The sequence below is a fragment of the Scomber japonicus genome, chromosome 13 (assembly GCF_027409825.1).
Source record: "Scomber japonicus isolate fScoJap1 chromosome 13, fScoJap1.pri, whole genome shotgun sequence".
In the NCBI taxonomy this organism is placed as follows: domain Eukaryota; kingdom Metazoa; phylum Chordata; class Actinopteri; order Scombriformes; family Scombridae; genus Scomber; species Scomber japonicus.
This window is the reverse complement of record NC_070590.1, coordinates 6,485,361-6,509,548: the sequence shown is the minus strand read 5'-3', so window position 1 is coordinate 6,509,548 and position 24,188 is coordinate 6,485,361. Positions and strand designations below refer to the sequence as shown.

Below are 24,188 nucleotides of genomic sequence, written 5' to 3'. Positions count from 1 at the left end.
AAAAGAAAATGTTTTGTTCATTCTTGAGAAAAAACAGCTTTATTTATTACATAAACAGATTTTTCACACATCTAATCAGTAAAAAGTCTGTTAAATGACTCTTGTTCAATGATTTCATGAATACAATCACTTTGTTTAACACTGTCAACTATTTACAAGAAAATAATCAATTATCTACTTACTGATTATTATTATTATGATAAGTACAGTTTTAATGACATTTCTTTATAAAATAAAAATGTGATGAGCAAACAATAAATGATAAATGAAGGTCTGGTGTTTTCTGTGTTTAAGATATTGAAGTTGAAGAGAAACAACAGCACACAAATACATCAAAATAAACATTAAACTAAGATTTAGAACAAAGAGAAGTTTAAATTTTCATCTGAAGAAATGTCAGTAAAAGTTCATACATTGTCATGAGCAGTGATAGCTTCCATGACCAAAAACAAATGTCAATTGAACAAATCACTATAAAAAAAGTTTTGACAATCACAGTTTGATTGACAGGTGATCTCTGTGTAGTTAGGGTTAGCTCTCAGAAACAACAAAGACTAACAAGATGAATCTGACTCATGAAGTCTGAAATGGTTTCTGTCTATTTGGGTTTACAGAACTCAGCTGTGGTTCCAGTATTAAAAACCCTAACTCCAGCATAGAGACGCTGAGTGAATGTGGTCTGGACTCTGTGGAGGAGAGTCATGGTTTCAGAGACGCTGTAGAAGGACAGAATACCTTCTGTGTGATCCAGGTACACTCCGATTCTGGAGCACTGAGGACCTGGGACGGGAGTTGAGATCTTGTTGAACCAAAAATTATAAGTGTTATTGACACAATTTAATGCCCACGATCTGTCATTGTGTCCAAACTTAGTCGCTGCTCTGCTGACATTACTGTATGCGACTGCTACAGAAACTTCCCCCCCACTCAACTCCACCTCCCAGTAATGACATCCAGTCAGGCTCTCTCTACTCAGGACCTGAAACCATCCAGTGAATCTGTCTGGGTGACGAGAGTAAGGCTGTGTTTGAGTCACTTTTGTTACTTTTCTGTATCCTTCAGATAATAACAAAGATGTGTGTACAGTGATTGGATCCAGTGTGATTTGACATGAATATTTTAAGAACTCAGCTCTGGTCTTGGGCTCTGGTTGTGGCAGTAAAACGTCCCCTTGAATGAATCTCAGTGAGATGTCTGTCCATTTCTCTGTCAGGATGTCCTGTAGTTTATCTCTGAGCGCTGACACAGCTGCTGTCACATCCTCAAAGTATCTCAGAGGACGGACATCGATGCTGGATGAATCTGTAGGTTCACTGAGTTGTGACAGTGAGGGGTAGTTGTGTAGAAACTGGTTGTGATCCTCTGTGTATGAGAGTTGCTTCAGTTCAACATCTTTCCTCTTCAGCTCAATGATCTCCTGCTGCAGCTTCTCCTGAAGCTCTTTGACTCGACTCACTTCACTTTCCTGCTGGGATCTAATCTGCTGCTTCACATTAGAGCTTCTTTTCTGGATGAGACGGATCAGCTCAGTGAAGATCTTCTCACTGTCTTCCACTGTTTTATCAGCATAGCGACTTATGGCCTCCACCTCCTGTTGAAGCAGCTTCACATCGTTCTCTTTGTCCTGGATTCTCTGCTGGATGTTTTGTCGACTGGCCTCAAGTTCTCTCTGCCTCTCAGTTCTTTCTGCTGCAGCTGAGACTGGGATGTGGCCTTTATGTTCATCAAAAGAGCAGAGAGAACAGATACTCTGCTGATCAGATCGGCAGGAAATCTTCATCACCTCATCATGACGAGAGCAGACGTTCTCCTGGAGTGTTTTGGAGGGTTCGACCAGTTTGTGTTTCTTCAATGGAGCTACATCATAGTGAGACTGGAGGTGTTTCTCACAGTAAGAAGCCAGACAGACAAGACAGGACTTGAACGCTTTCAGCTTCCTCCCAGTGCAGAAATCACAGGCCACATCTTCAGGTCCAGCATAGCAGTGATCAGCACGAGCAGCTTGGAGTCCAGTCTTCTTCAGCTGCTCCACTAAAGCTGCTAACATGGTGTTTTTACCCAGGATAGGCCTTGGTCTGAAGGTCTGCCTGCACTGAGGGCAGCAGATCTTCCTCTGATCCTCCCCATTCCAATATGTTTTAATACAGTTCATGCAGTAGCTGTGTCCACAGGGAATAGTCACTGGATTCTGCAGTAGATCCAGACAGATCGAACAAGAGAAGGTTTCCCGGTCCAGCTGATCTCCTTTCGCTGCCATTTCAGCTCCCAGTGGCAACGTCTTTCTCAGATGTGAAACTAGTTTGAACTCTGATCTCAACAACACGAGGCTGACAGCTCTCTGCACGTCACTGCGTGTTGGTTACACCCATCCTTCAAAATGTAGCTCTGAAAGGGAGGGAACAAAGAAATGTTGTGTTTGAAAGCAGGAAGAAGAGGGAGGAGTCATTCAACTGTGATTCAATCCAGGAAGAGGAGCAGTTTGAGAGAGACGATAGAAACCGAGTTAAAGTTATAAACTTAACATAAATGACTTAAACCTATAAATAACAATATAATAATATCTACAATAAACGTCTCAACTATACACCAATAAAGCAATACAGAACAAAAATTATAGCTACACAATAATATATGTGCGTGTCCTTCTGCAGAATATGTGAACAAGAAGGTCGATTCAGACAGCAACATTTACAAATTAAGTCTCGCTTACATGCATGCCATCCACGCACACATCAGAAGTTATACGGTCCAAACTTATTGTCTCGAGACAGGTTTCCACCGTCCTGACTGAAGGGAAACTCCGCTTTGCTCGTTTACCTTTTCAGAGTCGGACAGGTGAGACAGCCACAATCAAACTGTCTGACTTAGACAGCTGAATAACAGGAAGAAAGTTTATAATCAGAATACTCCTGGTTGTCGGTGTCCTCAAGACCAGAAAGAGGGACGCGTGTAGTGAGCTATGTTCAGTACTTAGTTCACCTTGAGGGTTTCAGCTCTGTAAGTCCGTCCTCCTCCGGTAGGTTTGAGTGATCCTCCCATCACATACCATATACATAATAAAGAGTATACGCCGCATTGGCTGCTGGGGGACGAGAAATGCGTCTCAACTAGTTCTTGATGAACCGGTCAACCTACCCATAGACATAGACACGTAGACGCTGCATTGACTGTGGAGAGGCGTGCCTAAAGCGCCGCCATCTTGGTACGGGGTTAGCAGAGACAGTGGTACATGTATGTCTAAGGAGGTAAGAGGTACTCCACAGTTCAAAAGTAGAATTATTCACTGAAATCTTGACCGATCTCCAAACGGTTTGGTTTGTTAAAAACGTCACACATGTAGCTATGACACAGACTGCTTGGATATTTTAAAGAATGATGGCTTTACTACCCAAATACAAATTCTACTTAATGTTTGCAGCAGACAGTCTTGTGACAAGAGAAGATGCCGGACTTTTGTGCCGCTTATGGATGTGCGAATGAGCGAAACATAAAAACAAGATCCCGAGGAATCATTTTTCACAGGTAAGGTGTAAGTAAGGGATGAAATCGACTGAGCAACTTGTTACATAGTGGAATAAACCAAGACAGGACACAATATAACCAGGCCACTTTACGTTATCTTATCGTATCGTATATATGTCAATGATCCTACCTGTAAACAACCACCAAAGCAGCAAGATGCCTGAGCACTGTGAGGAGTATTCCTGTAAAAAATTGGCGGACTGTTCAAAACAGGGCTCGGGGGATTACTTTCCACAAGTACGATTGAAGTGTGAGTTTCAGCAGCTTTGGTTCATTATCAACATCAAAATAGGAGTTTTGTTGAAGAAAGGTTTTAAGACATTTGAAAGAAGTAAATAGGAATAATAGGAAATAGAAACAAGGAAGAAGAAGGTAGAAAATAAACTTGACCTCCTTTGTAAAATGTTTCTCCCAAATCTCCCGTTTTCATTTAGAAGGTTTCCCAAAGAAGGAGATGTTAGGAAGAAGTGGGAAGTGGTTTTGAGGAGGCAAGTGATTCATCCGTGGTTTGCAGTGAGCATTTTAAGCAGGACGATTTCGATAGGACAGGCCAGATTGTCCGGTTCATCTCCAAAGAGTAGGTGTATCATCATAAGGCTATTAGCATTCATAAATGTAAATATTATATTATCAATCATAGGGCAGGGTGAGATACTTATCCCTGTATACTCTGTGTGTGTGTGTGTGTGTGTGTGTGTGTGTGTGTGTGTGTGTGTGTGTATATATATCTTTTCAAGTATTATGCTTCTTCATTTTAGCCGGAAAAGGGCAGGACTACATCTACCTCCAGAAGAGCTGAGGAGAGCCTGTCTGTGGCCCCTCAGGATGCCCTACAAACGTCAACCTCACACCCACAACCTCAGCCTAATGATGTGAGTATTTCTATTTTAAACACACACACACACAGTGCTGGAGGTGGGTTTAACAGGTTAAGACTATGAGAAAGAATGTTGGTCATACTCTAGTGGTGTCAAATTGATGTGTGTGAAGTGAGACAATCAAACCATGTTCATCCCTCTTTCTGCTAGGATCATGGCTAGGCCTTGCCTGCTTCTCCTACCTCTCTTAAGGCCAAACTCAATGAAGCCTTAGCAAGAGTGGAAAGTCTGGAGCGAGAGAAGAAGAATGCCATGGCCAGAGAAAAGAGGGCAAAGACCACAGTGAAGAGTCTTTTAGGAGATTTGAGGGAAAAGAACCTTATTAATGAAGAGCTCGAAGAGAGGCTTGAATTCTACTCAGGTAAGAAATTCGTCTCCATCTTATTCTTACACTCTTTATTAAACTCCTTAGTTGTTATCTGAAGGGGACTTATTAATTTTTGCTCATAAGATTTCAGATCTTCAGATAGACTTCATGGCAAAGCAGGGCCATGAGTACACAAAGGCCTACAGAGAGTTTGCCCTCAAACTCCATCTACATGGTCCAAAGGCATACAAGTACCTCAGAGAGACTCAACATTTTCCCCTCCCACATCCACATACATTACAAAGGTATTCTTAATATTGTCCAATTTAATTTTTGGAAATTACTGATGCAAATACGTTAAATAGCTACTTCTCTCTTTTTCTTTTTTACAGGTGGCTGTGATCGGTGGATGACAAGCCAGGCTTGAATAAAATGATGCTAGATATGCTAGAGAGGAGATGCCTGGAAGATCAGTACATGTAGGTGTCAAAATGGTATGTATTGCATGTGTTCTTGCATGTGTTCTTGTTCTCAAGTTCTCCCAGTTCTGCAATTTCATTGTTCCTAGTTAGCTAAGTGTCCTACAAATATACTGTATAAGTTAAACAAGAAACTAATCCCATTCCTAAAAACTCTTTATTATGTCTATGTCACAGACTACCATGGGAGGAAGCTGAGGGTCCACAATCACCACCAACACTTATATACAGCCTGTATACAGAATAAATAAATAACTTAACATCTGGAGTCACATATCTTTATCAGGAGTTGTTGCACACCGAAACAGACCTAAAAAGAGAGTGAATGTGGATTTACATTTGTCAAGTGGACAGAAACATGACTGCAGATTAATGCTAATGTTGCCTCTTGTCTACTGGATGAGTAAATTGGTAACTGTTGGTTGCATGTTCACCAAATCCTCTTTATAAATTGATAATACTGTATTCTGCCAGTGATGTTTACAGTGTGCTCTGCTGCCCCCAAGTGGTCAAAACAATGTATTAATGTAGGTTGAAGAGAAAAACACTTCAGTTTCCTTATTTAGCATTTATAAGCAGTCTATGTAAATCTAATAAGTAGTTTATGAAACAATATAGTGTATAAGTCTGCAGAAAAGGACATTTTGGGTGTTGTTCAATAAGATTAGTTTATTGTTTATTAATTAGATATTATAAATTGACATTAACACTGTACTTTGTTTTTGTTTCATGAGGAAAAGTGCCACTATGAACTCTCATATTAGTTTCACATTTTCTCCAGAAGCGTTTAATAAGATCCTGAAATGAAGACAAAATAAAATGTTTTGTTCATTCTTGAGAAAAAACAGTTTTATTTATTACATAAACAGATTTTTCACACATCTAATCAATAAAATCTGTTACATGATTCTTGTTCAATGATTTCATGAACACAATCACTTTGTTTAACACTGTCAACTATTTACAAGAAAATAATCAATTATCTACTTATTGATTATTATTAGGATAAGTACAGTTTTAATGACATTTCTTTATAAAATAAAAAGGTGATGAGAAAACTATTTATGACAAATGAAGGTCTGGTGTTTTCTTTTTTTGATGATGCTGAAGTTGAACAGAAACAACAGCACACAAATACATCAAAATAAACATTAAACTATGATTAAGAACAAAGAGGGGTTTACATTTTCTTCTTTAGAAATGTCAGTAAAAGTTCAAACATTGTCATGAGCAGTGATAGCTTCCATGACCAAAAACACACAGGAAAAAGTGACATTTTACATTAATTTAAAATCACTATAAAAATAGCGTTGACAATCACAGTTTGATTGACAGGTGATCTCTGTGCAGTTTAGAAACAGCAACAAGCTCTCAGAGACAAAATGAAGAAATACAAACAGAATCTGACTCATGAAGTCTCAAATGGTTTCTGTCTATTTGAGTTTACAGAACTCAGCTGTTTCTCCAACAGTACTATAATGAAACCAAACTCCAGCATGGAGAGGCTGAGTGAATGTGGTCTGGACTCTGTGGAGGAGAGTCATGGTTTCAGAGACGCTGTAGAAGGACAGAATACCTGCTGTGTGATCCAGGTACACTCCGACTCTGGAGGACTGAGGAACTGAGACGGGAGTTGAGATGTTGTTGAACCAAAACTGATAACTGTTTTTTTTACAATCTAAAGCCCAAGATTTGTCATTGTGTCCAAATTTACATTCATCCAATTGTCCTACTCTGCTGATATTCTTGTATGCGACTGCTATATAAAATCCTATCCCGCTCCACTCCACCTCCCAGTAACAACGTCCAGTCAGACTCTCTCTACTTAGGACCTGAGTCCAATAAGTGAATCTGTCTGGGTGACTAGAGTAAGACTGTTCTTTACTCATCCGTGTTGCTTTTCTGTTCCCCTCAGATAATAACAGCCATTTGCGTGCAGCGTTTGGATCCAGTGTGATTTCATATGAATATTGTAAGAGTCCAGCTCTGGTCTTGGGCTCTGCTTTTGAATTAGACAGTAAAACGTCCACTTCAGTGACTCTCATTGAGATGTCTGTCCATTTCTCTGTCAGGATGTCCTGTAGTTTATCTCTGAGCTCTGACACAGCTGCTGTCACATCCTCAAAGTATCTCAGAGGACGGATATCGATGCTGGATGAGTCTGTAGGTTCACTGAGTTGTGACAGTGAGGGGTAGTTGTGCAGAAACTGATTGTGATCCTCTGTATATGAGAGTTGCTTCAGTTCAGCATCTTTCCTCTTCAGCTCAGTGATCTCCTGCTGCAGCTTCTCCTGAAGCTCTTTGACTCGACTCATTTCAGTTTCCTGCTGGGATCTGATCTGCTGCTTCACATCAGAGCTTCTTTTCTGGATGAGACTGATCAGCTCAGTGAAGATCTTCTCACTGTCCTCCACTGCTTTATCAGCAGAGTGACTTATGGCCCCCACCTCCTGTTGAAGCAGCTTCACATCTTTCTCTCTGTCCTGGATTCTCTGCTGGATGTTTTGTCGACTGGCCTCGAGCTCTCTCTGCCTCTCAGTCCTTTCTGCTGCAGCTGAGACTGTGTCATGGCCTTTATGTTCCTCCACAGAGCAGAAAGAACAGATACTCTGCTGATCAGTACGGCAGAAAATCTTCATCACCTCATCATGATGAGAGCAGATGTTCTCCTGGAGTGTTTTGGAGGGTTCGACCAGTTTGTGTTTCTTCAATGGAGCTACATCATAGTGAGGCTGGAGGTGTTTCTCACAGTAAGAGGCCAGACACACTTGACAGGACTTGAAGGCTTTAAGTTTCTTCCCAGTGCAGAAATCACAGGCCACATCTTCAGGTCCAGCATAGCAGAGATCAGCAGGAGCAGACTGGAGTCCAGTCTTCTTCAGCTGCTCCACTAAAGCTGCTAATATGGTGTTTTTACCCAGGACAGGCCTCGGTGTGAAGGTCTGCCTGCACTGAGGGCAGCTGTGGATTTTCTTCTGATCCTCTCCATCCCAGAAGTTTTTAATACAGCTCATGCAGTAGCTGTGTCCACAGGGAATAGTCACTGGATCCTTCAGTAGATCCAGACAGATCGAACAAGAGAAAGTTTCCCGGTCCAGCTGATCTCCTTTCTCTGCCATTTCTGCTCTCAGTGGCAATGACTGTCTGACTTCCTCTTTCGAAGAAGTGAAACTAGTTTCAGCTCTAATCTGAACAACTGTTTTATTCTGCAGGGAGGAGTTATGAAACCATGATTCATTCCAGGAAGAGGAGTGGTTAAGAGATAATAGAAACATAGTTAAACATTAAAGAGATAAGATGAACATAAATGACTAAAAAGTTTAAAGTACAAAAGTATAAAAACACTCACACTTGTGCGCATATTTTTCTTACCCTTTGTGCCTTCCCTTTGGGATCTATCTATCTATCTATCTATAAGTGAATGTTAAATTGTCAAGTGGACAGAAACATGACTGCTGATTAATGCTAATGTTGCCTCTTGTCTGCTGGATGAATAAATTGGTAACTGTTTAAAACACACACAGAGAAGGCTGTCCTCCAGTACTGTGTATGTGTAGTTAGATGAAGTTACTAGAGTTTCCATAACTGTGTTCAGCTGGCAGATATGGGCCTTCAATCCCTATTGGAGGTATGGATAGTGCGCTGTCCCAGTCTATTTTCAATTGATGAGTAAATTGGTAAATGTTTGGTTACATGTTCACCACATCCACTTTATAAGGTGATAATACTGTATTCTGTCAGTGATGTTTACAGTGTACTCTGCTGCCCCCAAGTGGACAAAATAATGTATTAATGTAGATTGAAGAGAAACACATTTTAAGTTCCCTTATTTAGTATTTTGCAAGGAGTTTTATTTTGTAATAAAACACTGTCATGTAGTTGTGCAGTCTATCCAAGAGATTCCCAGGGATTGTTTTTGACATTGTGCCACTGAGCAACTCCTGCCATTTTAAATCACTCTGGAAAAAAGTATAAACCCAATTCCAAAAATTCAGGCAATTATTTAGTTGTATTATTAAAATATTGTCAAACAGTCTCTTTATTAGGAAACATTTGATCCTACCTCAATTAAGGTGTTTTAATTCTTACATGGATTTAAACATACTGTTTAAAAAAAACAAAATTGCAAATTTGTCCAATTTTTACATTTGAGAGCAGTCAAAACATTCAATTTACCAAAATGGAAATATTTAAACAGTTTTCTTAAAATTTCTACAAAAAGAGTTTTCTGGGTTAATGTTGTCTCATATTTATTTAAAAAAGAAAAGAAAAAATACTTCATGAAATGTTTAATAATATTCAATAATAATGATTGTCTCCCTGTTTAGGCAACATTGGACCTTAATATTGTGTGTGAATGGGAAGGATACACTCTGGAAGCTTTATTAAGGGTTAAAGACTAGTTTATTAATGACTGATGAGGTATTTTATGAATGAAAAATAGATCTGCGGTTCAGAAATATGATTTTATGTGGGAATAACATGAAAAGTCAGAATATGAACAGAATGTAAAAGGGTTACGGATTATCTGGAGGAACTGGAAACTACACATCGACCAAAAATGCCTCTACTGATAGAAGATTTGACCCTTTGTATTCTGCACTGCGTTGCTGTTGCTGCTGTAGCTTTTAGACTTCAGCCTCCTCAGCCTCCGTCAGTGACTGTCATCATGGAGGAAAAGCAGAAGACTGTAGCCGAGTAAAAAGGACATAACGCCGCAACCCATCGTTTGTTTCGCCACCGCATATTTGAAACCGGTAAGAAAAAGAAGAAGAAAAAGAAGAAGAAAAAAGATAATTGCATTGATCTGATTAACTGTGCAGCCGACTGTGCGGGAATCATTTGTAGCTGCGGATTATGCAGCACGTCTGAGCCCTCGGTAATAAGACGCGAAACGACAGAGCCACAATAATACAAAATAAATACAAATGCGCGTTTCACAGGGTTATATCTCTTTGCATGGTGAATAAAACGCATATAAGCTTTGGAAATAGCGCGTGTTTCTGCGTCGTTGTACCGTGTTAACCAGAAAACACGCAGATTACATGCGCCTTAATACTTCAGCACCACGGTCAGCTCCGGTCCTTCGGCCTCATCCAGAAAACCTGCGACCACAGACTGACATCTCCTCTCTATCTCTTCTCAGGTGATCAGCACACAGAAGAAAAAACACCACTTAAGACACCTGAAGGGCGACAGCGGCCAAGATGAAGCATTTTTTGAGGTAAAGAGACGCTCCATTGTTGCGAAGCTGCATGGCTAAAATGTGCGTTTTGTTCAGGAATTCAGGATTAAAACCTCTACTGCCTCCAAGACCGTTATTCCTGTATTTATCTTAAATAATAAATGGAGGTTTGTCCCATCCTCGGGGGTTGTTTATACCACATACTGTACACAGCGATTCCCAGTTCTCCCATTTAAACTGTTCCCCATCGATTATGATATTGTGTGGCCAGTAAGTGGCGAGAATTGGTTCAAGTGGGTCGATTAGAGAGGAGGCCTCTTAATTATGGAGCACGTGTAAACCAAATGCTCTCCCCTGATGTTTCTATTAATAGTTCAGCTCTGTTGCTCTTTGTGTATTTCAGTCTAAATGTATCTGTGTCTGTTTTGCCAACACAAATCCAATGTGATATATTCATAATTCATTCCATAATCTCATAAGGTATAAACACATTTTTAGTGTGCTATTTTAAACAGGACAGTACTTTGATTATTGGTTATACATCAGTCTAGTGATTGCTGCATTTGTAAGGCTTTTATTGTAATCCACATGTACATACAGGCATTTATACAATGCTGTGGTTTTCTCAGATCTTTGGCTACAAGAGCAAGGGGAAGATTTTGGTTTAAAGGGCAGGTTCACACATTTCAACAACAGTCAGGAGCCCATATAAACACTGTCCATATTGACCATTAGACGATCCATTCATAATGCACTTACAATGTAAGTGATGGGAGTCAAAATCTACAGTCTTTATTTAGTGCAAAAATGTATTTTAACATTTATTTGAAGCTAATATGAAGCTTCAAATCAGCCATCTAAATCAAGTCAATGTCTTTCAAAGTTACTATTTTTACTGCCAAATTTACTCTTTTTGTTATAATCCTTCGACCAAAGCTCAACAGGAAAGGCCTTCTGTTGAAACATGAAACCTTAAAAGAATGAAACTGTGACAAACTCAGATGGTTGAAGCCCCAATTTGTCTTCAGATAAACATTTTAAGACATTTCAACCCAAAACAAAGACTGTGGATTTTGCCCTGTATCACTTACAATGTAAAAGCATTTGAGTATGGAGAGGAGGAATGATTACAGTGAGTAAAACCTGTTTTTTATTGTTGATTTGGGAACCTTGTTTTATGAAAACTGTGAATTTATCCTTTAAGATCAACAACAAGAAGTGCTGTGGCCAAAAAAAAATCACTAAAATTAAATAAAAACATAAAACGAGAGACTAAAATGTACAGCACTGCTACAGTTTAATGCAAAATATGAATGAACAGCCCCCCCCCCCCCCCCCCCCCCCCCCCAAGTTTAATTTAAAAGGAAAAGTTTAAGCCTTGATTTAAAAGGACTGTGAGTTTGTTCCAGATTTGTGGTGAATAGAAACTGAATGCTGGGTCTCCATGTTTAGAAATATGTCTATATTCAATCCATTAACCTTTCAGTAATATTTTCAAAATAAAACCCGATTAACAATATATACACACACTTTAGTTGGCTGCTTGCATATTCCCCTGGTGCTATTTGTTGGAGCTATTTATTGTTCTTGTAAATGTTAATAATTACATGTTAATTTATTTATTTGTTGTTGCTGTTTATTTTGAATAATATAGTTAAATTAGTTCAATTATGATATAAGTTTTATTTTAGTTCATTTGAGTACTGGTTAACGCTTTTATTTTGGAGGTGCTGGGCAGCTTGGGGTGAATCTATTTTATATAGGTAGGCAGGTTTAGGATCAGTGGGCATCAGGAAGGGTTGATTGTGTTGTACAAGGATGACCACATAACCCAAAAGAAATGGACTTTTTTTTAAACCTGCGTAAGATTCATTCCTTATTGGTGCCTCAGTGGCTGTTTGATTTTAAGGTTTCTTTCTTTCTTTTTCTTTATGTTTAAGGACAATTCACCACTTACTTATCAATCTGTCGGAGATCATTTTTTAGTGATGTATTACTCCCTTTGCTTTGTCCTCCAAGAATTGCATCACAGGCCCGATCGAGGCTGCCAGTTTTTGTTTTTTTCTTTCTTTTCACTGATGGCGGCATTTGTTTACAGTAATTACAATAATGTGCTAAAACGAATGTAGTAATGATGTTAAATTGATTCATGCAGCACCCTTAATGGTTTTGGCTTCAGAGTATTGATTTAGTGTTGCATTTCCTTACAGTTTGGAGACAGGCTGAATAAACAGGAAGGGCAAAATAGCAGAGTTGATTGGTGTTATTAGACTTTTTGAGCTGTTTCTGAACAACATGACAAATCTCTACATGGTGAAGAGAAATGTCACCCAGGGCAGCAGCGTAGCTTATTAATATGTTTTTTTAATAGTTTTTGGATGATAACGGAGATCTACAAAACAAGAGGAATAAGATCAGATCAGAATCTAAAGCTAGATGACTCAAAAAGTACAATTTAGTGACATGAGGAGAGATTAAAAAATGCTTCAATAGCAATGTTGGGGGGCAGAGGGGAAAAATCCAAGTAATGAGGCAGGCTGTAGACAAGATGCTCTGGCAAAAGGGAATGACTGAGGAGACATGGGGTTTTATACTCACAGACAGGGGAGACAATCAGACACAGGTGCAACATATTAGGATGGGAAACATCAACAGGAGGGCAGGAAGTGAAATGAGAGTAACAAAATAAAATAGTAAATAATGTAAACTGAAAAGGAAAAGATGAGACATGACAGGTCAGCTTCAGATACACACAACTTGTGAGCCGATTGATAGATTCTTCTTCTTCTTCTTCTTCTTCTTATTATTATTATTACACAGACAGGGGAGACAATCAGACACAGGTGCAACATATTAGGATGGGGCCAGGTAATCATCACACAAGTGGGAAACACAGGTGGGCAGGAAGTGAAATGAGAGTAACAAAATAAAATAGTGAATAATGTAAACTGAAAAGGAAAAGACGAGGCATGACAGGTCAGGCTTCAGATAGCCAATTGACACATTATTATTATTATTAGTAGTAGTAGTAGTAGTAGTACTATATCCTTACAAGTGAATTAGCTTAGATTAGACTTTTTACACACCTGTTTCTAAGTATTAACTTGTTATCAAGCAGCTGAAGCTCATCAAGGGGTTTGATAATGACTTCATTCAATTCAATTCAATTCAAAACACTTTATTTGTCCCCGAGGGGCAATTTAAAAGGCATGAGGAGCAGCATCATTAAAAAAAAGGACAAACAGAATATCAACAACATAAAATCATAAAGTGCTATGGTCAGTATTTCAGTGACTGTTAGAGTCTGTGCTTCATGGTAAAGTGAAGCACAGAGCTTGAGATTATTAGAACCAGGTGTGTTAGAGTGGAGAGATACCTCCATGCAGGGCAGTAGCTCTTCAGGAGCAGGGTAGGAGACCACTGCCCTAATTCCTCCCATCACCACCACCACCCACCACCCACCACCCACCACCCAACCCCCTTTTGCTCGACACTCACTTCCTTGAAGGTTGAAGGAAAATGACAGTGTGTCTATATGAGCTGTTTAACATGCCAGTCTCATCCGTGCGCCTAGAAGGAGGAATTAATCCTTGAGGACTGTGCAGCGCTTCTATCTTCCTTTTTGTTGACATGGAAGATGATGTTACGCAGTGATCCCCTGCATCACAGGGATTTATTTCTGCCTGAAAAAAGGTTGTAAACTCTCTTCTGCAAAACAAAAAAACACCAAAACCAAACAAAGAGGGGGAGTAAGAGACTGCTTTGTGTCTCACAGAAAGAAGTCTGCAGGTTATTTAAAGTGCAAGTCTCACAGCTTCATTGCCAACGTAAGCTGCAATAATAGATGTGTGGGATTTAAAGAAGAACCCAAGACGCTCCCAGCAGGATGAAGAATGAGCACATCTTGAAATGTTTTTTGTCCTATAATGGATCGTTAGTTATAAAATCAGGTGCTAGAAAGGTTTTAGATTACAACATTAACCCTCCTGTTGTCCTCGAGTCAAGGGAGGATGAGAGGGAGGAAGGAAGGAAGGAAAGGAGGGAGGAAGGAAGGAAGGAAAGGAGGGGGGAATGAAGGAAGGAAATGAGGGAGGGAGGAAGGAAGGAAGAAGGAAAGGAAGGAAGGAGAGATGGAAGGAAGACAGGAAATGAGGGAGGAAGGAAAGAGGGATGGAAGGAAGGAAAGAAAGGAGGGAGGAAAGGAGGAAGGAAGGAAGGGAGGAAGGAAGAAGGAGGGAAAGGAGGAAGGAAGGGAGGAGGGAGGAAGGAAGAAAGAAGGAAGGAAGAAGGAAGGGAGGGAGGGAGGAAGGAAGGAAGGAAGGAAAGAAGGAGGGAGGAAGGAAGGACAGAAAGAAGGAAGGAAGGAAAGAAATCATTTCGGCTCTACAGCTTCTTTATGGGTCACTCTGCATTTCCCCAGACACACACACGTCTCCATTTTCATCCTCAGTGTCACCTGTAAAAATAGAACTGTTTGATCGGCTGCATGTCTCCCTCGGTACACAGGAAGTGCAGCAGACTTGTCTTCATATCTTCCTCCTCCATGCTCCTCTCTTGTCACTTGAACCTTTTTTCCATCTTCATACTTGTAGATTCATACAGCTGACTCTTAACGGTGATTATGAGCTGTTTATCCTATTTGAGCTATTTGTGTTTAAAAAAATACATTTATGTTGAATTCAAGCCTAAATCACACGGGAATGGATGTGATCAAACACTCTTTTTTTTGCAAGAATTTTATAGAGGGGGCAATTTTGAGAAAAACATGTTTTTAAAAAGTAGAATTTTCTTTTTTCTTTTTTTTCCCTAACTATCTTTTTATTGAGAACAAGGTACAAAGAGACAGTAATATAAAAAGTTTAAAATAAGTATAAAAATTTTTGATTTTTCTCAGAACACATATACGAACACCCCCCCAACCCACCCCCGCTTACAACATCCAGTGCATCCCATTTTAGGGAGATTATATAAGTAAATAAATGAATAAATAAATAAATAAAGGTTATGATCTTGTAAAAAGTAGAATTTTCTGACATTGGAGTTGAGCTTTATTTTCTCAGTGTAAAATATTATTTTAATATTCTAGGAAATGCTGTCAAAGCTTTATGGATGCTGTAGCTGTTGAATGCTAACACGATAACTTATATCTTTGTTAAAATGATGAGCAGTATTATTAGAATTTGAATAATTTAATTTACACAATGCATTAGTAACTAAACATGAATTGATCAGTGAAAACTAGTGGAACAGGAAGTTACCATGAAGGATGGTGAAGGCTCTCTCTACCAGTGATGCTTAACCGGAAGATTAAGAACACCCAAAGGGGCAAAATATAAATCTGAGGGATTGTGAGATGGATAACAAGATAGGAAATAAGAAATCAGGTGTTTTTTTTGATAGCCTGCAGAGAGACACTTTTTTTTTGCCCTACACTCCTCAAAGATAAATTAGGTTTGAAACTGTTCATTTAGAATCAGAATAAGTTTTATTGGTACATGAGAGGGAGGAAGGAAGGAAAGGAGGGAGGAAGGAAGGATGGAAGGAAGGAAGAAGGAAAGGAAGGAATGATGGAACGAAGGGAATGAAGGAAGAAGGAAAGGAAGGAAAGGAGGGAGGATGGAAGGAAGGAAAGGAGGAAGGAAGGAAGGATGGAGGAAGGAGGAAGGAAGGAAGGAAGGAAGGAAGGAAGGAAAGAAGGCTGGAAATCATTTCACTTAATTTAGAATCAGAATAAGTTTTATTGGTACATTTTAACACACTAGGAATTGGACTCCAGTTTCTTGCAACTCTTTATTATCTCACTTATAATATATTAAGACTAAGAAGAGAGAATTTCCTCCACACATGCAGCAGGTGTTCCTTAAGTTTATTTATAAAACCCCAAAACTTGGAGATATCGGACAGCAACCTAGTAGATGCCCCCAATAACCAGCGCTGTGTATTAAAGTACAAAATACAACATCTGTGTTTATTTCCTGTCTGTCTAATCCTGATCCCTCTTTATCTTTATCTTCTCCCCTACAGAGTGGTGACCCAGTTCTTCGTGTTCCTCTACTGTAAATGTCTGTGGCGGGGCTTGAAGTTTGTCGCCAGGAAGTTTACGGGACGTTGCGAACTGCAGCGAATCTGCTACAACAACAAGCACGGAGCCCGCAGGACCCTCAAGATAGGTACAGCTGGCCCACACTCTTCACTTTTGGAGATAAATGCTACCAGCGCATCATTATTTCACTTTTTGAACTTGGTGTTTTCATTTCCATACCTGCTTTAATCCTCCTGTTGTCCTTGAGTCAAGGAAGGAAAGGAGGGAGGGAGGAAGAAGGAAGGAAAGGAGGGAAGGAAAGGGGGGAAGGAGGAAGGACAGGATGGAGAAAGGAAGGAGGGGAGGACGGAAGGAGGGAGGGAGGGAGGGAGGGAGGGAGGAAGAAGGAAGGAGGGAGGGGGAAAGGAGGGAGGGAAGGAAGAAGGAAGGAAGGAGGAAGGAAGAAGGGAGGAAGGAGGAAGGAAAGGAGGAGAGGGAAGAAGGAAGGAAAGGAGAGATGAAGGAGGAAGGAAAGGAGGGAGGAAAGAAAGAGAGAAGGAGGTAAGGAAGTAAAGGAGGGAGGGAGGAAGGAAAGAAGGAACAGTCAAAACAGACGGGGTCAATTTGACCCGGGAGGACGACACAAGGGTTAAACTCTACTTAACCCCTTACATACCATCCATCCAAATTTGGCCAATTTGTACATTTGAGAGCTGTAAAAACAACTTATACACATTACTTTTAGACAGACTTTTCCTAATGTGACCCACAGAATACAAAAATAGAAATAAAATGATTTTTTTTTTTTTTTTTTGTAGCTGATACACATTTACAAATTTGACATCTCCAATTCAAAAATCAGCATTCAAACATGTTGTATTCTCCATTTTCTATAAACTATTCTCCTGGACTATAAAATAATGATTGGGAAAGTCTTTTTTTCCATTTCATTAATACATATTTTCTTTAAAGAGACTAAATAGTGATTAGTTATTGTGTCCTGTCGTTTTACGCTGTGCATCCTTTTCCTTACAGAGTCGTCTCTTAGGTACTCCAAGAATGAGGTAAGAGCCTCTAAATCTCTGAGTAAACTATATTCTTTACAATATGATGCAGATGAGTCATAGCTTCAATCTGTTTGCACTCACTTCTTCTTCCTCCTTTCTGTCCCTTTTTGTTTTTCTCTTTTGCTTTTGTTCTCTAGCTGCTGCAGTCTGCCCTCAGTGTCCATCCTGATAAAGTGGAGAAAACCATTGACGACATCATGGCTTTGAAGAAGATAAACCCTGACATCAACCCACAGTGAGACACTACATTACACATCTCTGTTACTTACATAAGGGTGTTGGTGGTTAATTAGTGGTCCGCGAAGCACGCTCATCATCACTGGAGTGTCAACACTTTGAAAACCTCAGAGAAGCTGTGACAGTGAAGCTGCGGACAGTGATAAATAACACTTTCTCCCTTCTTTACTGTTCACTGCATGAATCGATCCAAATGTCCCTCTTTACACACGGCCCTTCCTTCCTCTCCCTGTGTGTCTCCAGGCTGAGCATCTCTCTGCAGGCCAGTCTGCTGCAGATTGTGGGCTACAGGAGCCTGGTGGCAGAGGTGGAAAAACTGCGCAGGGAGCCTTACGATTGCGAAAACACCGAGCATGAGGACATGCTGATGAAGGTATAAAGCAATCTGAGGCTGTTTGAAGACACAATCGAACATTTTCATTCACTGGTGACCTACCTGTGGTCTATCCTGACTCTCATCCAGTACATCCACCATTTATTTACTGCAAACCAGTTATCCATTACTTCTAGCTAACTCATAAAATAAGATATAAAAATGAGTTTTATGAGTTTTATTAGTTTTTTTTAATGAAATATAATCTACAGTTTGGCCTTAAAAGAAATAAATGAAATCTTAAAATGAATCCCAAACAGTGTAGTGATGATAAAATGGAGTAATGGTTTTAGTTAAAAGTCTAGCAGCTTCATTTTGGGCCTAGTCGGAGCCTGTTCAGTGATCTCTGGTCTCATTAAAGTACATTAATGTACCTTTTTTCCTCTTGGCACTTATACAACACAAATATCTTTAACATTAGGAAACACATGATTTAGCCTAGCAAGTGTAAAATTGGTATTCATTAACCATTAATGCTGTAATAACTTACATTTTGTATTAATTGACTGAGTCTGATTCCCAATCTGCTTCATGGATATCCTCCAACAACTTAATTGTGCAATACATTCCTCTTCATCACTCTGCTTCATCACTCTGCTGCAGGATCAGTTTATAAAGTGTTCAAGTCAGTGTTAAAAGATTCATACACTCAGAAAACTCACATATGCCAAGTTTAATGTAGCATGTAGCATCATTAATACTTTACAATGTAATGTAATAATTTAACTGTACTGAGCTGTGTGTGTGTGTGTGTGTGTGTGTGTGTGTGTGTTGCAGCTATGGAAGGAGCTGCGTCCTGACACGACTCTCACCGGTCGCATCTCTAAGCAGTGGTGTGAGATCGGTTTCCAAGGCAGCGATCCCAAGACTGATTTCAGAGGCATGGGCCTGCTGGGCCTGCACAACCTGCTGTGAGCTCTCACTCTGATGCCGCTTTTAAAACCTATTTTTTAAGATATTTTTGAATTTCTCGTCTTATCACTTCCCCATGAATAATCTGCATCTACATATTTATCCAAGAATAATGAATAACCCACACATGCAGAGTGTTTCTTATCTTGAAGCTTCTCATCATCTCTCTTGCAGGTATTTTGCAGAACATGACAAGGCTACCGCTCTGCAGATGCTGCACGACTCCCTGCAACCAAAGCACAAGTACGTCAGCCTCAGACTTCATCTTAGTTTTTTATAAATGCATGATCACATTAAAGGAACAGAACAAGTCATTTGGTAGAACATCCAGTTACATTAATAATAGTAGGATTCAAAACGGCTTAATAAATCACATACATTGACTTGATTAGGGTCCTTTCAACACCTGCCTGATTTGGTCTAGACTTTTGGACTTTGCACCAAAATCACAGATGCAAAACCTCTTCTGAAGCCTAGTCTGAAAAAAAGAAGTGGTTTTAATTCCAGATCAAAATGAATCATGTTTTTTTTGGATGGTTCGGACTTGTGACAGGAAGTTCAAGCAGGCTATCACTACAGAAAAAGAAACAGTAGTCAGTCCTGTAGATGCTGTATATTAGTAAAGTGTATCAGACGCCAAAATGGACACAAAAGATAACAAACAGGAAGAAAAAAGTAAATTTGGCAGGTCACGAATGTCGTCATGACAACAGTAACTGTAAGGTCACATGTTCCTGAAACATCAGCAGTGAACATCAGAGGAAATCTCACTTTTTAATCCTGCACTAATCAGTATTTTTAGCTCATTGTTTTAATCATCCGGCCCTGTTCTCTCTTATTAACCTGTTTCCAACACTCATCTGTACTGTATGCTACCTGCTCAGCCCCAAAAAGCCAACAAAGCACTTTTTCCCCACCACCATCTAATTAGTGACTGCTGGTGGGGAGAAAACAAAAAAAAAAAAAAGGGGAACATCTTGCAGCTAACAAGTCAGATATTTCCCTCAGGAGCTGTTGGAGAACTAAACAGCTAAAAGTAGAGTTAATATTTAATTTAAATTAGTTAAATGGGAAGAAACACAAATCCAAATTAATGCTAATGTTGCTTTGTTTCGACTGGAAGTGTAAATAAGCAACTATTTGCTAACATTATATCTTCATGAGAGGCCAAAAATAAAAAGTTACCCAACAGCACCTTTCTACCAGAAACTTGGTGTTCCTCACAACTTTAAACTGCACTTAATCATCCATAACACTGCATTATCACTTCCTGCTTACTTATACTCATTCTGTTTGATTGATTGCTGCTGCTGCTGCTTGTGTTGTTGGTCATCTGCATCTCAATGAGCTGTCATCTCACAAATGAAGATTCTCCCTTTCTTTATCTCTTTTCACCTCCATTTCTGCCCCATGCCTCATTCTCTTGTTTCTCACATTCGCACTGTAGGAGTACACACAGAAATCAAAGGTACTCAATTTCACTCTTTCATTGTTACTTGCTTTTAGCCGCATTCATAGCTTTTCTCTTTTTGGATTGATGTTTCATGCACAGTTGTTGTTTGATGCATATAAAACTGCACTATGTTAACACTCAGCTGTGGGTCTGATTTTAAATTATGTTTATTTGATTGATTTGATTGTATATGAGCGGTTGCATAGTGCAGTTTTACCACTAAAGCATTGGAAAACATCTAATGTATGTAAAGTAAAGTTTTGCTAAAATGACACAACTTTTGGACAAACTTAAAGTCACAATGAACTAAGAAATTGCTTTTGTCTTTTGCTTGTTAGTTTTATGTAATTATTAACCCTCACAAAGCACATTTTTGGCCATAATTTATAACTTATAAAAACTTGAAATCGTCACGTCTGAGAAGTTGCAAACAGCAAATGTTGATAATAGAATAAAATAAAATAAAATAAAATATAATTAATTAAATAAAATAAAATATACTATAATAAAATAAAATAAAATAAATATAAAATATAATAAAATAAAATGTAATTAATAAAATATAATATAATAAAATAAAATAAAATAAAAAATAAAATATAATATAATATAATACAATAAAATAAAATGTAATTAATATAATATAATATAATATAATAAAGATGCAGTTTATAGTCACTAAAACTGGTATTTAACTTTAACAATTATTATATTAAAAAACTTGGACTAAATATTGAGGAATAGACTTCAACACTGTAACACTATAATGTTGCTCTCATGCTGGACAGATAACAAATTAATCCAATGAAGCCAAAACAATATTTTACGTCCCATGTCTCCAAGTGACATGAATTAATTTTAAAAAATCTATTATAGCCGTGTATCTTTTTAAACAGACACGCTCCTAAAAACTGGCCTTTCATTGTGACTTTAGGTCTGAAGGTTTAGTTTTACCCAGAATTCATGTAGACAGTACGTAACTGGTGTGTGTCCTTCACAGTGAGGCAAACAAGCCTGAATGGGAGCAGAAGAACCTCGACAAAGCTATCGGGTAAGTATCTGCACATGTGCCGCGTGTCGACATGCACGTGCGTGTGTGTGTGTGTGTGTGTGTGTGTATGTGTGTGTGTGTATGTGTATGTGTGTGTGTGTGAGTGTAAAACTGGGTTACTGCTGCTGGAGCTGTGTGTGTTTTGGCCTCAATGCAGAGCAGCTTTAACAGAAGATCCAGCCGATGTTTACATGTGACTGTGTGTATGTGGAAGATGATTATTTTCATTATTGATTCAGATCATTCAGACGTCTTCAAATTACAACTAAATACAGTTTCACATATTTATGTTTAGGAGTAAAGCTGCAACGATTAATTGATCAACTCATTTTATAATCAAATGATTTTTAGTAATTTTTAAAGCAAAAACCCAGAAATTTACTGGCTGCTGGCTTTTCTTTGTCATATATGAGAGTAACTTAAACTAACCCAAACTAACATCTATATTTTTATCCCCTCTCACCTCTTCAGCTACTCTTTTGCCATTGTGGGCATCAACATTACAGACCTGGCCTACTCTCTGCTGGTGAGTGGAGCTCTGAAGACTCACCTGTACAACGTGGCCCCAGAGATGCCGAGCCTGCTGCACTTCCAGCAGACCTTCTGTGAGTGGGATTCATTAAGAGTTCAACTATGTGAATCATTCTCAGTTTTCTGCAACAAAAAGTCAACCCTATCTGAGATTTACACCAGTGTGTTGTTTATGATGTTTTTTTGTGTCCATGACCATTTAAAGATTTAAAAACAAATAAAAGAATCTTAAAATGGACTCTAAAGTGCACAAGAAGCCAGTGGAGAGAGGATTGGCGTTATGTGCTCCCTCTTACGTACTCCAGTTAAGAGGCGAGCAGCTGCATTTTGCACCAACTGGAGACGTGCGAGGGAAGACTGACTTACTCCAAAATAAAGTGCATTACAGTAATCCAGCCGGGATGTGATGAAGGCATGGATTACTGTTTAAAAGTGCTGTAGTGTGAGGAAGGGCTTCACCTTTGCCAGCTGTCTAATATGAAAAAAGCTGGACTTCACCACAGCACTAATTTGCCAATCCAATTTAAAATCACTGTCCATCTTAAAACCCAAGTTTGAGACTGTTGGCTTAAAATAATCTGCCAAAGGACCCAAGTCAAATGGAGGGGGTTCACAAAGGCCACTGGGACCAAACACCCAGTGGCCTGGGTTCACCTTTGCCAGCTGTCTAATATGAAAAAAGCTGGACTTCACCACAGCACTAATTTGCCAATCCAATTTAAAATCACTGTCCATCTTAAAACCCAAGTTTGAGACTGTTGGCTTAAAATAATCTGCCAAAGGACCCAAGTCAAATGGAGGGGGTTCACAAAGGCCACTGGGACCAAACACCATCACTTCTGTTTTATTCTTGTTGAAGTTAAGGAAGTTCAACGCCATCCAGGCTTTGATGTCTTCAAGACATGCCAGAAGTGGTGTTAGGGAGAAAGCATTTTTCTTTTTCAGTGGCACATATATCTGACCGTCGTCAGCATAAAAGTGAAAAGAGATGCCATGCTTTCTCAGGATGGAGCCCAGTGACAGTAAATACAGCGAGAAGAGCAGGGGCCCTAAAATCGACCCCTGTGGAACCCCATATGGCAATGGAGCAGAGCTGGATTTTGAAGTTCCAAGGCTCACACTCATGCTTCTGTCAGCCAGATAAGATCTGAGCCACTCAAGTGCAGTACCACAGGTGCCCACTAGGTGGCGTAGCCAAGCCACTAGGGTGTTGTGGTCCACGGTATCAAAAGCTGCAGTTAGGTCCAACAGAACAAGAATTACATGATCACCAGAGAAGAAAGATATCATTAAAAACCCGTAGTAAGGCTGACTCGGTGCTGTGCAGGGTTATGAAGCCTGATTGAAAGACCTCCAGGACATCATGCTCATCCAGAAATGACTTTAGCTCGGCATGAACAACTTTCTCCAATATTTTTGAGATAAAAGGCAGCTTGGAGATGGGCCTAAAATTGGCCAGCACGCTGCGGGCTGCAGTGTACTTTTAAAAATAGTTTGTACTAAACTGCTTCCTCTCTGCTGCAGGTTACCTGATGCAGGAGTTTCACCGTTTCTGGATCGAGGAGGATCCCAGCGACATCATGGAGTTCAACCGTGTCCGCTCCAAGTTCCACCGGAGGATCCTGCGACAGCTGAAGAACCCAGACATGGCTCTGTGTCCCCACTTCTCCGCCTCCGACCTCCACCTGGTCAACCTCTAAAAACACATACTCCTAACCTGTGACACCCCCCCCCCCCCCATCCCCACCTACCCCTCAGTGAGTCCTATTACCCCCCTCAGAGGTCTCCCCTGGATGTCTGGTAGGCCAACTAGATATCAGAAAGCCCTTTACGCTCACATACAGATGGATCCTCAAACTGCTGGAAACATCTGGGGAGACTCTCTTCCCTTCTCTGCTCTGACCATCTCGTCCCAGCTAATATCATATCATGTCACTGCCAACAGTTCACCCAATCAATACACACACTACACACACACACACACACACACACACACATATACACACTGCCTCTTACGCCCTCACTGCAGCGTTAGACCACCAGCATCAGAGATGACCATAGCGATTGTAGCTGTGCATGAGGAGGCTGCACCACCACACCAACGTCACCAACTCATCGTTATCTGTTGCTTTAATGATTCATGACGATTGTATCACAGCCGTTACACCTCA

The 24,188-nt window shown here is 39.7% G+C and overlaps 3 protein-coding genes and 1 pseudogene across 3 annotated transcripts; 2 read left to right on the top strand and 2 right to left on the bottom strand.

Moving 5' to 3' along the window:
* Nucleotides 1–154: 154 nt before the first annotated feature.
* LOC128371793 (tripartite motif-containing protein 16-like) lies at nucleotides 155–2,152 on the bottom strand. Its single transcript, XM_053332167.1, has one exon. The coding sequence runs from the start codon at nucleotides 2,150–2,152 to the stop codon at nucleotides 599–601; it is 1,554 nt and encodes a 517-aa protein (XP_053188142.1). The 3' UTR covers nucleotides 155–598.
* Nucleotides 2,153–3,442: 1,290 nt separating this feature from the next.
* On the top strand, nucleotides 3,443–5,109 carry LOC128371792 (THAP domain-containing protein 6-like; annotated as a pseudogene).
* Nucleotides 5,110–6,619: 1,510 nt separating this feature from the next.
* Nucleotides 6,620–8,314, bottom strand: LOC128371577 (tripartite motif-containing protein 16-like). The gene has a single exon (XM_053331931.1). It carries the CDS (start codon nucleotides 8,303–8,305, stop codon nucleotides 6,620–6,622), a length of 1,686 nt encoding a protein of 561 aa, XP_053187906.1. The 5' UTR covers nucleotides 8,306–8,314.
* A 2,079-nt stretch (nucleotides 8,315–10,393) lies between these two features.
* elmod1 (ELMO/CED-12 domain containing 1) lies at nucleotides 10,394–23,717 on the top strand. The gene is made up of 10 exons (XM_053331769.1): nucleotides 10,394–10,410; nucleotides 16,396–16,541; nucleotides 17,429–17,457; nucleotides 17,598–17,695; nucleotides 17,941–18,070; nucleotides 18,848–18,981; nucleotides 19,157–19,225; nucleotides 21,436–21,486; nucleotides 21,958–22,091; nucleotides 23,542–23,717. The coding sequence occupies exons 1-10, from the start codon at nucleotides 10,394–10,396 to the stop codon at nucleotides 23,715–23,717; spliced, it is 984 nt and encodes a 327-aa protein (XP_053187744.1).
* Nucleotides 23,718–24,188: the final 471 nt, after the last annotated feature.

What these genes read in the sequence shown, in the direction of transcription:
- LOC128371793 (XM_053332167.1), bottom strand. Translation starts at nt 2,152, where the DNA reads ATGAACTGTATTAAAACATATTGGAATGGGGAGGATCAGAGGAAGATC.
- LOC128371577 (XM_053331931.1), bottom strand. Translation starts at nt 8,305, where the DNA reads ATGGCAGAGAAAGGAGATCAGCTGGACCGGGAAACTTTCTCTTGTTCG.
- elmod1 (XM_053331769.1), top strand. An exon ending in AACCCTGACATCAACCCACA is followed by an intron (nt 17,696 to 17,940) that starts GTGAGACACTAC and finishes GTGTGTCTCCAG; the next exon opens with GCTGAGCATCTCTCTGCAGG. An exon ending in GCACTTCCAGCAGACCTTCT is followed by an intron (nt 22,092 to 23,541) that starts GTGAGTGGGATT and finishes TCTCTGCTGCAG; the next exon opens with GTTACCTGATGCAGGAGTTT.